We start from the raw sequence: 15,613 nt of genomic DNA, 5'->3' as shown, positions 1-15,613 counted from the left end.
TGCACGTCTTTTGGACCCTTTCCTTCTGGATGGTAAGTAGTGGCAGGGGAAAGGTTGGCAAGTCCAGCAGCTCCTATTGTTCAGGAGATGTGGGGTGATCCCAGGCACACCGGGATATTGAGGTCTGTGATACTCACTGGTGGAAGAGGTGGCTGAGGCCCAGCGGGTGTAACCTGCAAATGGGATGGTGAGGAAGGGGGAGGAAGAGACATTCAATGAGGAGGCCACTAGGTCAAAGTAGAGATGGTGGCTAGGCCATCATAGCTGTGATTCCTTTCAAGGAAGACAGAGCCCCTAGCTGGCAGTGATCAAAGGCCACATATCCCTCTCCCTCCCAGGAGAGACAGAGGCCTTGCTCAAAGCCCACTATAATGATAGGCCTAGATGAAAGTCTGAAGTTGGGGCAGATACCTGTCCTAGCAGAACACATCCAGCAAGGGGAAGGAGACCCCCACGATAGCATGGCCTCTCACCGTTAACATAGAGACTGTTCCTGTCTAGGGTGTAGGGGCCCAGCTGGGTGACCCCATGAGTCAGCTGGTTCAGCTCCCAGTAAAGCCGCTCTCTGTCCAGGCTGCGGCTCTCAGGGTCATGGTGGAGGGTGCAGATGGTGTCCACTCTGGTGGCTTTCCCATCCTTCTTGGGCCTGGGGTGGATGAGGGGCATGACAACAAATAGAGTCCCCCAGACAGGGGTCCTGAGAGCCTTTAGTAGGACAAGAATGGGCAGGGGAAATGAGACAGGTGCAGAGCTGGATTTGGGATTAAAGCTAGTACACAAGGCATATTTGTCTGGAAAGAATCCCTGGAGCAGAATTTAGCATCCAAAGGAAATGCCCTCTGTGGTCACAGGAAAGGAGAGTTCAGGGGGTGAACAAGAAAGCGCCAGTCCTGCTGATGGGTTTTGTAGAGTGGGGACTGGGAGATGCCTTGGTCCTGGATGAAGTGCCTCCTGCAATGCACCTCTGTGAGGACACTGTATCTGGCAGGGCAGGAAGGAAACTGCCTGGGGACACCTGTGGCATCCCCACCAGTTGCCTTTTCAAGGTGTCTCACCTGAGCGAGGTCAGTCTGCAGCCAGAGTAGAGGGTTCCCACACTGGACTTATTGAGCAAGGGCCCAAGCTGGTGAGAAAAGAGAAGGAAGTGAGCAGGATGGCCCAAGGGGCTGAGGGGCTGCATGGGCAGGGATGAGGTGGGGCTTCAAAGTGATCATCACCGGGTCCTTACCAGGTGCTGCAGAACCTTCTCAGTGAAGTTGAACTTGGTGGAGCCTGGGCATCCCATGTTATCCGTGTAGAGCAGGTTGGTAATGGTGAAGTTAAGAGTGAGCAGAACCAAGGCAAGTTCAGGAGCTGCGTTGGGGGAGAAAGAGGAAGTTGTCCCTTTGGACCATAGCAATGGTCAAGGTTGCCTGAAACCTGGCCAGAAGCACCAGTAGTGGACTAAATACAGCTATTGGCTGCCGGAGCTGAAGGAGGGAATATTCTGGAATACTCGAGACATTTCATTCAATGTCTAATAATTTTGCACTAATGGGTGCCAAACTCTGTGTTGGGCTTTGTAGGTTTATAGGTGAATAAGGTATAGGATTGAATTGTGTCTCCCCAAAATATGTGTTGGAATCCTAATCCTTATACCTGTGGATCATAGGTATCTGTTATAACAGAGAACTGCCCCATAGGGCCTTTTAGGCTGTAAGCTTTAATATTTTAAATTATTTTGCTGAAAATAATTCAAAAATGGTTGCAGCAGTACATGGACAAGGAATTGCCAGAAATTCAAGGTACATTCAGAAGAGGATGTGGAATGAGGGTTATCATAGCTGATGTCAGATAGATCTTGGCTGAAAGCAGAGAATACCAGAAAGATGCTGAACTGTGTTTTATTGACTATGCAACGGCATTTGACTGTGTGGACCATAACAAATTATGGATAACATTTTGAAGAATGGAAATTCCAGAACACCTCATTGTGTTCATGAGGAACCTGTACATAGACCAAAAGGCAGTCATTTGAACAGAACAAGGGGATACTGTGTGATTTAAAATCAGGAAAGGCATGTGTCGTGGTTGTATCCTTTCACCATACTTGTTTAGTCTTTATGCTGAGAAAATAATCCAAGAAGCTGGACTATGTGAAGAACAGGGCATCAGGATTGCAGCAGGACTTATTAACAACCTGCGATATGCAGATGACACAACCTTGGTTGCTGAAGTTGAAGAGAACATGAAGCATTTAATGACGAAGATCAAAGACTACAGCCTTCAGTATGGATTATACTTCAACATAGAGAAAACCAAAATCTTCACAACTAGACCAATAAGCAACATCATGATAAACAGAGAAAATTTTGAAGTTATGAAGGATTTCATTTTACTTGGATGTACAAGCAATGCCTGTGGAAGCAGTGGTCAAGAAATCGAATGATACATTTCACTGGCAAATCTCTTACAAACGACCTCTTTAAAGTGTTTAAAAGCAAAGATATCACTTTAAGGACAAAAATGTGCCTGATCAGCCATGCAGTTTTCAATCACCTCAGATGCATGGAAGAGATGGACAATATATAAGGAAAATGGAAGAAGAACTGATGTCTTTGAATTATGGTGTTGATGAAGAATGTTGAATATACCATGAACTGCCAGAAGAAGGAACAAAGCTGTCTTGGAAGAAGTGCAGCCAGAATGCTCCTTAGAAGCAAGAAGTATGGACATATTATCAGGAGGGAGCAGTCCCTGGAGAAAGACATCATGAGTGGTAAAGTAAACGATCAGCAAAAAGAGGGTGACCCTTAAAGAGATGGATTGACTCAGTGGCTGCAACAATGGTCTCAAGCATAACCGGGATCATGAGGATGGTTCAGGACAGGCAGCTTTTTTTGTACTTAGGGTTGATACAAGTTGAAATCGACTCCATAGCACCTAAGAACAACGACAACATCAGCGTAGGGTGTGTCCTGAACCTGATCACTTCTGAGTTATAAAAATAACAGATTAGATGCAGAAGCACAAGCATAAACTGGGGAAATTAGATGCCATGTGTAGATCACCAAGGAAGTGAGGAATGCTGGGGCTACAGAAGCTGAAAGTGACAAGAATTTTCCCCTAGAGCTGACAGAGAGAGAGCCTTCCCCTAGAGCCAGTACCCTGAATCTGGACTTCTAGTCTCCTGAATTGTGAGAAAAAAAATTTTCTGCTCTTTAAATCCATCCACTTGTAATAATCCTGTTACAGTGGCATTAGGAAACTAAGACATGCCTTAGTTTCTGGTATTGTGGCCATGTCAGTGATCAGACCATTAAGCACAGGGGTAATTGGAGGGCATATGAGTCCAGAAAGGTCACCCAACTCAAAGATTCAGTAAAGCTTCACAAAGGAAGCACCATTTCAGATGTAATTATGATAAGGGCTAAGAATTTGGTACATGACAACCAACAACTGGAAGAAGAACTCCAGATAGAGGAACAGCCTGGGCAAAGGCCTGGTGGTAGGGCAGAGCAGCTGCACACAAGAAATCTCAAGTCCTTTCATGGTGGCTACAGAAGTGTAGACATGGGACTGGAAGGATCCTCTGAGCCCAAAAAGGGGAGGTTGTGACTATCCAGAACAGAGTTTGGACTGACTTGAGGCCAGGTAGAGCCATCCAAAGGTTGTCTACAAGACAGGAATTAGGTGGACACATGTAGGGCAGAGTGGTGTCTAGTGCAGCCATCCTAGTGGAAAATGCTGGTTACCTGAGTAACATTTTAGGTGATACAGATGCAGAGAAAAGCAAGTCTTGAGAGATGGATGGATGTGGCAGGTGAAGGACAGGGTAGGCCAATGTTGGCAAGATTGTCACTGGGTTTGGTGATGAAAGAAGGTGCAGGTTTTAAGGATGATGATGACTTCAGGGTGGTCATGTTAAGAACAAGCGACGTGAGTGATGTCCTAGGAGATGGATGGACCAGTGTAAGGTGTGGATTTGTGTACCGAGGCTAGATGGTCTGCAGAATACTCATAAATGGATGAGCTCCTTTGGGAAGAGTAATCAATGAAGGAAGAAATTATTTGATACAAGTACTGCTGGAGAAATAATTTCATTATCAATAAGAGCCTTTTCTACCTGTGGGTTTGGTGGTGAGGGCAGGTGCCAGAGAGGATGCTGGGAAGGATATGGAGGTCACAGCTTCTGGGGAAGAAACACCAGGGTTGAAATCCAAGGTGAGCTATCTCCAAGAAAATGGCAGCGGGTGGTGGGGTGGAGAATGAGGTAAGGAAATGTACAATTCTCTCATGCCCCTCTCAGCCCAGGGAGAGGGCATCATCCTTCAAGATCATGGGCAAAGGGGTGACCCATCTCATCCTCAACTCAGTCCACACACTATGCAAGTCTTCTGGACCCTTTTCCTTTCTGATGGTAAGTAGTGGCAGGGGAGGGGTTGGCGGGTCCAGCGACTCCTATTGTTCAGGAGGTGTGTGGTGATCCCAGGCACATAGGGGTGTCAGGGTCTATAATACTCACTGGTGGAGGTGGTGGCTGAGGTCCGGTGGGTGTAACCTGCAGATGGGATGTTGAGGAAGGGGGAGGGAGAGACATTCAATGAGGAGGCCACTTGGTCACAGCAGAGATGGCAGCTGGACCATCACACCTATGATTCTGTATGAGGAAGTCAGAGCCCCCACTTGGCAGTAATAAAAGGCCACACATACCCCTCCTGCCCAGGAGAGACAGTCCTTAATCAAAGCCTTCTAAAATGAGAGGCCTAGATGGAGGCCTGGACTTGGGGCAGATACCTGCCCTAGCAGGACCCACCCAGCAAGGGGGAGGAGACCCCCACCCCCACAGGGCCTCTCACCGTTGACATAGAGACTGTCCCTGTCCAGGGTATAGGAGCCCAACTGGGTGACTCCATTGGTCAGCTGGTTCAGCTCCCAGTAAACCTGCTCTCTGTTCAGACTTGGGCCCCCTGGGTCAGGGTGGTGGGTGCAGATGACGTCCACTGTGGTGGCTGCTCCATACTTCTCAGGTCTGGAGAGGGAGGAAGAGGAGATGAACACAAATGGAGTGCCCCAGAGGAGGGTCTTGAGATTGTGGGGGCAAGATAGCAAGGGGTCAGTGGAAATGAGAAAGAAACCAGGTAGAGAGGTGAGAAGGGAGGCTTAGTTTCTCTTAGGGCACCAACTGATGGTCAGCATGGGACTTTCTTTTGTTGCTGTAATGAACTGATTTGTGGTATGAAATGTTTAGTAAGTTGAAAGGCTGAAATCTGCCTATCCATGACATAGGGACTGTAGATGAAGAGCTTACACAGGAGACAGGGGAAGATCTGGATTTGGAATTAAAGCAAGTGGAGTAGGCACCTTTGTCTGGAGAGAACAGAATCCCTGGGGACAGAATTTAACACCCAAAGAAAATGCCCTCCTTAGAGGAAAGGGGAGAGGGTGTTCAGAGGGTGACCAGGGAGGGGCCAGTCCTCCCTATGGATGCTATAAAGCTTGAGGGTGAGAGGGAAGACCAAGAGATGTTTTGGTTTTGGAGCAAGTGCTTCCTGAATTCCACTCTGCTAAGGACACTGTGTCAGGCAGGGCAGGAAGGACCTTGCCCAAAAGGCTTGGGCCTGGGAGCACATGGGGCAGCCCCCCAGCTGTCCTTTCGGGGAGTCTCACCTGAGCGAGATCAGTCTGCAGCCAGAGTAGAAGAGACCAACACTGTTATTCTTGAACAAGGGGCCAAGCTGTGGAGAAGGAGTGGGAGGTGAGAAGTGGAGCTAGAGAAAGGGAGTGATAGGTGGGCAGGGCTACCCTCAGTGGGCAGGGCAGGAGTGAGGTGGGTATGGCTGGTATAGGTGGGAGGAACTTTCATAGGTGGACAGGCTTGGCATAAGTAAGCAGGGTAGGAATGCGATGAGAGAGGCTGGCATCTATAAGCAGGGTAGGAGCAAGGTGGGAGAGGCTGGCATAGGTGGGCAAGGATGGCATCAGTGAGCAGGGCATGACTGAGGTGGAATGGGCTAGCACAGGTGGGCAGGGCAGAGTGAGGTGAGATGGGCTGGCACCAGTGTGCAGGGCAGGAGAGAGGTGGGAGGGCCTCTTACCAAATACTGCAGGACCTTCTCTGTGGTGTTGAAATTCACAGAGCCTGGAGGCCCCATGTTCTCGGTGTAGCGCAGGTTGGTGATGGTGAAGTTGAGGGTGAAGGGCACCAGTGTGGGGCCTGTGGCTGCAGCAAAGGAAGGAGAAGAGAGGCCATGCTTGAGCAGAGTCTGGGGAAGATGTGGGGCACAGGGCCTGAGGCCATAAGCCTAGACCCAGCACCCATCCCACAGGGGACCATAGCAATAGCTGAGGATCCTTGGGGCCAAGTACCAGAAGAACTAGTTTTGGATGACATTTGACCACTATCTACTTGAGGTGAAGGAGGGAATATTTTGGAAGCTACAAAGCTTTGAAACAGCCATTCAAAGACCCAATAGTCTTATTTATTTCCAATGAATTGCTTATTTACTTTCATTCATCCACCCACTCAGCCAACATCTAGTGGCCATTTCTCTATGCCCAGTTGGCAACACAGAAGTGATTCACAGCTGAGTCTTAATGCAATGACTTCCTGGCCTGTGCCCTTGACTCCTTCCCTCCTGACTACAGGGAATGTGGGCAAGGGGCCTGATGTTTTCTTCCCAGGGGAAAGGGCTCTCTGGCATCACTGAATACTCACCACTGGGGGTGTTTTCTGAAGTCTGATGGTTGTAACCTGCAGAGGTGGAGGGGAAAAGGATGAGGTAAGTGAGAGAGAAGGGAAAGGGTGAGATGAGGAGGGAGGATGTGAGGACTTCTGGGATGCAAAACAAGATGGCAGCCCCCCACCATTGACATAGAGACTGTCTTGGTCCAGGGTGTAGGGGCCCAGCTGGGTGATGCCATGGGTCAACTGGCTCAGCTCCTGGTACAGCTGCTCTCTGTTCAGCCCAAGGCCTGCATGGTTGGGGTGATGGGTGCATATGGCTTCCATGCTGGTTGCTGCTCCATCTTTCTGAGACCTAGGAAGAGATACAAGGATGGGAACAATGAGGATCCATCTTTGGGCGGCTCCTGAGGACATGGTGGGCATATAGGGAAAGTTAGAAACTGGTAAGGCTCTTAAAAGAGAAAGAAGAAAACTAAAGACTCAAAGAAGAAACTCGTCTACAAGACTAACAGTTTATACTAACCATGGGCTCATCTACCCTGAGACCACAAGAACTAGATGGTGTCCATATTCCACTACCAACTGTTCTGATCAGGGACACAATAGATGGATTCTGATAGAATGGGAGAAAAATGTGGAATAGAACCTCAAATTCTTAAAAAATCCACACTTACCTAAATGGTTGAGAATAGAAGACTCCCTGAGACTATTGCCCTGAGATACTCTTCAAACCTTGAACTGAAACTAGCCGCTGAGGTCACCTTTTAGCTAAATAATAGATTGTCTTACAAAATAAAGAATATCACCGTGAGATAATAAAAATCACCTATATGAGACCAAACGGTCAACAATTACTTTAAAACAAAGATAAGAAGTTAAGGGGGCAGGGAAACTAGATTACTGGAAATGGAATAACCAGAACGGAAATAATGAGAATGCTCATGCATAGAAAAGAATGTAACAAATGTCACTGAACAATTTGTATAGAAATTGTTGAATGGGAACCTAAACTGCTGTATAAACCTTCATTAAAAACACAGTAAAATATCATTTAATAAAAAGAAAAAGAAAGTGGTAGAGTTCTTGTCAACAGAATCCAAGATACTGCATCACCCACCATTGAGGGAATTTGCTTCACATCGTAAAAATCGTTCCTTAAACATTGCCTTATTCATAAACAATGAATAAGGAAGACTGAAGAAGAATTGATGCCTTCGAATTGTGGTGTTGGTGACGAATACTGAATATACATGGACTGCCAAAAGAACAAACAAATCTGTCTTGGAAGAAGAACAACCAGAATGCTCCTTAGAAGCAAGTATGGCGAGGCTGTGTCTTACATACTTTGGACATGTTGTTAGAAGGGATCAGTCCCTGGAGAAGGACATCATGCTTGGTAAAGTACAGGGTCAGCAGAAAAGAGGAAGACCCTCAATGAGATAGATTGACACAGTGGCTGCAACAACGGGCTCAAGCATAACACCGATTGTAAGGATGGCACAGGACCAGGCAGTGTTTCTTTCTGTTGTACATAGGTCACTATGAGCTGGAACCGACTAGACGGCACCAACAACAACAAACATTGCCTCCTGAGTCCAGGCTCTCATCACATCCTCTCTACCCTTTACAATCCACTCTCCATAAAGCAGCCAATTCTCACTCTGAATGGAAGTATTTCCTTGTTAGACTTTTGTTGAAATTCTTCCATGGTTCCCTACTGCCTTTAGATGGGACCAGAAGTGTCTTCACATGACATCAGAACGTCCATGATGGCCCTGCTCACCTCTCTACTCTCACACTTGCAGCTGAGTATTTCCAATCTACTTGCATGCCCCACGTCAGGCCCTGCCCTTGGTACCCATTTTTCCCTTTCCCCAGAGCTGCGTCTCCTGGCCCAGAGGTGTCTCTTGGCCAACACCTACTTGTTTCCAGGTAGGAGCTTTGATATCAGTTTCTCCTGAGCCCGCTGCCCTTACCTCATCTCTTGGCACTTCAACGGTCTCTCTATGTCTCAGTTTTCTCATCTATAAAATGGGAATAATGATTGGTACCCACCACACTGATGAGAAGGGAAATCTTGTGAGGATTAAATGAATTAATATAAGTGCTTAAAATAGTAACTGATACACCCTAATTACTAGGTGGTGTTGTTGTTAGGTGCCATTGAGGTGGTTCTGATTCATAGTGACCCCATGTACAACAGAATGAAACACTGCCCAGTCTTGCACCATCCTCACAATCGTTGTTATGCTTGAGCCAATTGTTGCAGCCACTGTTTCAATCATCTCATTGAGGGTCTTCCTCTTTTTCACTGACCCTCCACTTTACCAAGCATGATGTCCTTCTCCAGAGACTGATCCCTCCTGATAACATGTCCAAGATATGTGAGACACAGTCTCACTATCCTTGCCTCTAAGGAGCATTCTGGCTATACTCCTTCCAAGAGAGATTTGTTTGTTGTTTTGGCAGTCCATGATATATTCAATGTTCTTCGCCAACACCACAATTCAAAGATGTCAATTCTTCATTGGTCTTCCTTATTCATAGTCCACTTTGCATATGAGGCGATTGAAAACATCACAGCTTGGGTCAGGCACACCTTAGTCTTCAAGGTGACATCTTTCCTTTTCAACACTTTAAAGAGGTCTTTTGCAGCAGATTTGCCCAAAGCAATGCATCTTTTGATTTCTTGACTGCTGCTTCCATGGGTGTTGACTATGGATTCAAGTACAATGAAATCCTTGACACCTTCAATCTTTTCTCCATTTATCATGATGTTGCTTATTGGTCCAGTTGTGAGGATTTTTGTTTTCTTTTTGTTGATGTGTAATCCATACTGAAAACTGTGTGGTCTTTGATCTTCATCAGTAAGTGCTTCAAGTCCACTTCACTTTCAACAAGCAAGGTTGTGCCATACCAGGTGAGGATTTGCTATTTATTATTATTATTTACCATATTGCCACTCTGTTAGTTATCTGTTTACGAGTTTTCTTGACAGTAGTCTATGCTTAGCCTCCACTGAGTATTCTGAGCTGAGTGCAGAGTGTGGTACACATTAGGTGCTCAAAGAACATTTGTGCAAGGACAGAAAATTTGTGAAACCCCAGTTTAGGAGAGGGGAGAGACCACTGTGGTAGGGGTACATCAGCACCCTGGGTTTGTCTCTAAGAGATGACTTCCTTCCTTCCTTCTCCACCTAGTATGTCAGAAGAGGATCTCCTCTCTCTCCACTTCTGCAGAGGCATGGAGTGTATTCCAAGAAGATGCTCAGCAAAGTTAAACCCTCCCAGAGACCTCAGAACAGAGCCAGCCACTCATACTTGAAAAGCCCCATCTGTGACCTGGCAAGGGACAAGCCCCTCACCTCCTCCCTGCAAAGAAGCAGAGAACTGGAGGCTGGGTTCACAGGGAAAGGGGGATGAGGGCATGAAGTTCTTCCTGAGAGGAAGAGGCAAGGTAAGCTTAGTGGATAAATAAATGGATTCTTCAGAGACTGGGCTCGAATCCGGCTCACCATTTGAAAACTGTGCGGCTCTGCGCACATGCCTTACTTTCCTGTGCTTTGGTTTTTCATCTGTAAGCAGCAATGGTAATGGCTGATATTTGGTGAGAGCCTACTCCATGCCACACTCTGCTAAGCACCTTCCATCCATCCAGTACCTCATTTAATCCTCCCGACAATCGCATGAGGTTAGTCTTACTATCCACTTACAGAGGATGAAAGAGAGTTTCAGAGAGGCTAATTTAGTGGCCCAAGGCCACACAGCTGATAATAATAGCTTTTTTGTAAGAGTTTAAGGCGATGATGTATGGGAAGCATTTAGCTCTGTGATTTTCAACCTGGAGCAATTTTGTACCCTCAGAGACATTTGGCAACATCTGTAGACATTTTTGATTGTTGCAACTGGGGAGGTGCTACTAGTATCTGGTGGGTCTGGGGTAAGGATGCTGCTTAATATCCTCAAATGTAGAGGACCGCCTCCCACAGCAAAGAATTACCAACCCAGAATGTCAATACAGGTAGTCTCTGACTTACAATGTATTAGAGTTACGAAGAACTGCACTTAAACCGTCATTTTCCTTAAATGATGTGTGCAATTTTTATGTATGTAGGTATGTGTTAAAATATAGCTGTAAGTTTATATGTAATGTTTCTAACCCTCAAAGAAAATAAAGATTGGATTTATAAAAATACTGATAATAAAATGCAGTAAAAATAAAAACTTAAATGAAGTATTCAACTTACGTCAGAACTGACTTACAACGGAGCTGCCGGAACAGAACCCCGTTGTTCAGGCAAGGACTACCTGCAGTGTTGAGGTGGCAGAAGAACCCTGGTTTATGCCAATGCCTGACACACAGTGAGCATTAACCTTCAGTGTGTGTTAACCTTCAGGAGTGTTTGGATGTCGTGTAGGGTTCGCTGACATGATGTGAATTAACCTTCAGGAGCATTTGGCTGTGGTGTGGGGTTGGTTAGCACAGTGTGTGTTAACCTTTGGACATGGTGTAGGGTTGGGGGCATGGCAGGCTGAGCAGCTCACTGACATACAGCAAATGTTTCAATCAGGGGTGTGTCCTTTGTGAAGGGGTTTGGTGCATACTTGTGAGCTGTTCCATTTTTCTTTTTGTTCCCAGTAAAAACTGCATGGGAGATTTGAGGACTCATGAGTCAGGAGCCCCACAGGCAGCTGCTATCCCAGGCTTGGGGCTGGAAATGGTTAAAGTGGGAGGGCCCACCCCTGGGAGCCTTTGGGTAGAGTCCTCATCATGCCTGGGAGGCCACCTTCTCTGGAGGTCTCACCTGAGGGAGGTTAGTCTGCAGCTGGAGTAGAGAAGGCCAATACTGGTGTTCTTGAACAAGGGCTTGAGCTGGAGAAGAGAGGGAGGTGAAGAGGAGGTCTGAGAAGACAAGGGTGGGGCAAGTGTGAGGTGGGCTGGGCAGGCACCAGTGGGTGGAGCAAGGTTGAGGTGGGCAGAGCTGGCATCGGCTGGGAGGTGGGGTGAAGTGAGTGGGGCAAATATCAGTGGGCAGGGCTTGACTCAGATGGTGGGCAGGAGGAAGGTGAGTGGGGCAGGCATCAGTAGAGGGCCTGAATGAGGTGGGCAGGGCTCTCACCAGGTGCTGCAGGACCTTCTCCGTGGTATTGAACTTCAGGGAGCCTGGGAGATGCATGTCCTCCACGTAGCGCAGGTTGGTGATGGTGAAGTTGAGGGTGAAGGGCACCAGGACATAGCTAGGGGCTACGGCAGTGGAGAGAGAGAAGAAGCCATGCCCTGAATCAGGCCTGTACTAGACCTGGTGGAGGTGGGAACTGAGAATCTCCATCCATCTCTGTGATGGGCAGTGTGTTTACCTCTGTTGCACAAGGCCAGAATGTCTCTTCTCAAAATGGAAAACTTTCTTTAGAAAGATGCTAGTAATAGTAATGATAACCATAACCATGAAAACAGCAGCAATGATACCAGCTGGTATTTGGCAAGAGCTTACTCTATGCTACACTCTGTGATAAACAGTACCTCCTTTAATCCCCAAACAATCCCATGAGGTGAGTTCTATTAATTAGTGCCAATTTACAGAGGATGAAATTGAGTTTCAGAGAGGTTAAGGTACTGCCCAAGGCCACACAGCTCCTTAAGGCACAAGCTCAGGCTCTGGAGTTTGAAAGACTTGAGATTAAGTCCTGGCCGTCTGCTGGCTATGTAAAAAAAAAAAAAAAATTTTTTTTTTTTTTTGACCCCAGAAAAATCATGGAGCATCCAGAGCTCCATTTTCTGCCTCTCTCAGATGAAGAAGTAATAGCGCCTACCTGCTAGGGCTGAAGTAAGATCATACATATAAAGCAAGGTTGCTGGTACATGACAAACAATCAGTGAATGCTGGTGTTCCATGTTGTCATTGCTGATATTAACGTTGTTTACCTCTGCTTTCTCTGCTGACCCTCTTAGTCTCTGTCCCTTCTGATTTAGGCTTGGATTGCCCTGTTCTATTTCCTGTCTGTCCCTGGGGGGCACAAATAGTTAATGCACATGGCTGCTAACTGAAAAGCTGGAGGTTAGAGTCCACCTGAGGTGCCTCGAAAGAAAGCCGACAATCTACTTCCGAAAAAACACCCGTTGAAAACCCCATGGAGTGCAGTTCTGCTCTGACACACATGGAGTTGCCATGAGTTGGAGTTGACTTCATGGCAACTGGTTTTATTTCCTTTCCATCCTAAAAGAAGGTGAAGCTTTGGGCACTGTCCCAGAATGAACTGCTAGTTCTGGTCTCACTAACTGACCCCCTGGACCTCCTAAGGGCTAGGGACAGAGAACATGGTCACAAGCTGCCCCTAGCAGGTCACCTGGGTTGACTGTCAAAATGGTCACAAATTCTTCCCCTCCTTGCATCTATATCCTTGCAATGGGATGTTACAGCCCCTTCCATTCAGAGGTGGGTGTCTATTTTTCCACCTCTTGAATCTGGCCTGGACATGCGACTTGTTTTGGTCAATATTTTATTTATTTATTTATTTATTTGGTCAATAGGATAAGAGAAATGTGACACAGTTAAAGGCTGAAAAGCACTTGTCCTCCCTGCTGCTGAGAACTCAAATGACCATCATATGAATGAGCCCAAGCTAGCCTATTGGATGACAGGCCGCATGAAGGAGAACTGAGGCACTCCAACCAACAGCCAAGCATCCCCTAGAAGCTGAGGCACCTAGCCGACCTGCAGGTGACAGCAGACACATAAGGGAGCCCAGCTGAGACCAGAGGAACTGCCCAACTGATCTGTATACTAGTGCACAGTAGTTAACGGTTGTTTTTTAATTCACTAAATTTTGGGGTTGTTTGTTATGCAGTAAAAGCTAACTGATACAATGCCTTAGCAGAAAGCAAAGGATGGATTAAAGGGACTTAGTGCTCTAGTCTGGAAGTGTAAACCTGGAGTCACAGGGCTCTCCAAACCCAGGCATGGAGCTGCACTGGTCCATGACAGGGGAGTGGTCTCAAGGGCTTATGCCCCCCACCATGTCCCGTTGCTTTAACCTGCCTGTGCAAACTCCATTTGCTCTTCTTACTGCCAAGTACAGAGGCATGTGGGTGGGAAAGAAGGAGACATGGAGAGCAGGCTCCTACCTGTGGAGCTGGAGAAAGGGATTGGAGCAGCAGAGGCTCCCGAGGATAGTGTGACAGTCACAGCAACTGAAGAAGAAGCATCAGAAATGGGAATGATGCAGCCCCAGCACCTTGGAGGTGTCATTGACGAGGGGCCCTGACACCCAGCCTGAGTCACAGAAGGCAGAGGTTGGGGGTGTGTGACCAGGGCCCTACAGCTTCCTAATCCCCAGGGCCCTCGACTGTGGGGGGAGGGACCAACTACCCCTGCAAGGGGAAATGGGACGCAGGGCCTTCTGGGATTTGAACACTTACCATTGGGAATGGGAGTCCAGGCTGGTCTGGTGTAACCTGCAGAGAGTAAGGTAAGAGTGAGGTGGAGTATTTGAAAAGTTCAGGGAGGAACGGAGGGGCTGGACCATCGAGGAAGAACAGATGCCAACGGGAAGGCCCCAAGAAGGTGTCCTTGAGTCAGGGGGTCATATCCCTTCCAGGTTCTGGGTGATGCCTCCTACAGCCCTTTTCTGACTTCCTGTCTCTATCTCTCTGTGGCTTCGCACTTGGTGGGGAAGCAGCAGATGCTTACAAAGGAAAGAGTGAGGAGAGAGAAATCTAGATGCAGACAGGGATGTATCCTGTGGCCAGAGCTCAGCAGCAGCAGCAGCAGGACCCTGCTAGGGAGCAGGAGAAGACCCCTATTACTACCACCACTCACCATTGACATAGAGACTGTCTCTGTCCAGAGTGTAGGGGCCCAGCCGGGTGATGCCATGAGTCTGGTGGCTCAGCTCCCAGTAGAGCCACTCTCTGTCCAGCCCAAGGCCTGTGGGCTCAGAGTGGTAGGTGCAGACAGCATCCACTCCAGTGGCTTCTCCATCTTTTTTGGGCCTGGGGGTGGGGAAGGACAGAGGGATGCAGACAGAGCCGCACCCTTGACAGGGCATCCTTTTCTGAGCCCACTTGCGTATGGATGCCTCCTAATAAGCCCTTTAGGCCCAGACATGAGCCACCCACAAAAAAAGGGACATCTTTGAGCTATGGAAGACCAGAATGCACACTTTAGAGTCAGATGACTATTGATTCAAACCCTAGCTCTGTCTTTTTTTCATAACTGCACATCTTCCCTGACTCTTGGTTCTCCTACCTGCACAGTGTGAATAATGCTGCAGCCACTTGGTTCAAATGTTGTGGGATTCAGAGATGATTGATATACGTACCCATCCCTGGTGCCAGGTACATTACAGGTACTCATTAACTAACTGGTTAATTAAACAACTATTCCCAGGCCACCCCCAGTCCTTGGAAAGACTGGATAGCGGTTTGAAACGGAGACTCCTTAGCTCTCAAAAAGCTGAGCCAAACTGATTTCTGGACTTGAGCTGCTGAGCATGAGAAGATGCAGAACAGGGGCCCCTCACCTGCCACCCACCAGCCTCTTGCATTATTATCTCCCAGGGGCAGCAGGAAAAACTGGGCCTGAAGGCGTGGCCTGAGATGCCAGCAGGTTGCGCTGCCAGAGAACATTACCAGGGAGAATTGGAATGGTCTTTGCACCTCTGAAGGGTGGTAATGACCTTGAGCTCAGCTGTTTGTAGCTCTCGTCCTGTTGTTAGGTGCTGTTGAGTCAGTTCCGACTCATAGCAACCTACATACAACAGAACGAAACGTTGCCTGGTCCTGCGCCATCCTCGCAATCATTGTTATGCTTAAGCCTATTGTTGCAGCCACCGTGTCAATCATCTTGTTGAGGGTCTTCTTCTTTTTCACTGACCCTCTACTTTACTAAGCATGATGTCCTTCTCCAGGGACTGATCCCTCCTGACAACATGTCCAAAGCATGTAAGG

General features: G+C 47.5%; 1 protein-coding gene across 1 annotated transcript in view; it reads right to left on the bottom strand.

Moving 5' to 3' along the window:
- MUC16 (mucin 16, cell surface associated) overlaps positions 1-15,613 on the bottom strand; it is an 81,625-nt gene that overhangs the window by 47,501 nt on the left and 18,511 nt on the right. Inside the window, exons 13-26 of the mRNA XM_064279869.1 lie at positions 14,474-14,656; positions 14,084-14,119; positions 13,790-13,797; positions 11,787-11,911; positions 11,472-11,539; positions 6,734-7,019; positions 6,078-6,233; positions 5,650-5,717; positions 4,839-5,011; positions 4,505-4,540; positions 1,229-1,383; positions 1,056-1,123; positions 474-646; positions 138-173 (exon numbers count right to left, since the gene is read on the bottom strand). Of these exons, the coding sequence (XP_064135939.1) occupies positions 138-173; positions 474-646; positions 1,056-1,123; positions 1,229-1,383; positions 4,505-4,540; positions 4,839-5,011; positions 5,650-5,717; positions 6,078-6,233; positions 6,734-7,019; positions 11,472-11,539; positions 11,787-11,911; positions 13,790-13,797; positions 14,084-14,119; positions 14,474-14,656 (1,571 nt within the window). The remainder of the gene's footprint in view (positions 1-137; positions 174-473; positions 647-1,055; positions 1,124-1,228; positions 1,384-4,504; positions 4,541-4,838; positions 5,012-5,649; positions 5,718-6,077; positions 6,234-6,733; positions 7,020-11,471; positions 11,540-11,786; positions 11,912-13,789; positions 13,798-14,083; positions 14,120-14,473; positions 14,657-15,613) is intronic.

Source organism: Loxodonta africana, chromosome 3 (genome assembly GCF_030014295.1).
Source record: "Loxodonta africana isolate mLoxAfr1 chromosome 3, mLoxAfr1.hap2, whole genome shotgun sequence".
Classification (NCBI taxonomy): domain Eukaryota; kingdom Metazoa; phylum Chordata; class Mammalia; order Proboscidea; family Elephantidae; genus Loxodonta; species Loxodonta africana.
Note: the sequence above shows the minus strand (reverse complement) of the source record. Positions and strands in the feature narration are given on the sequence as shown.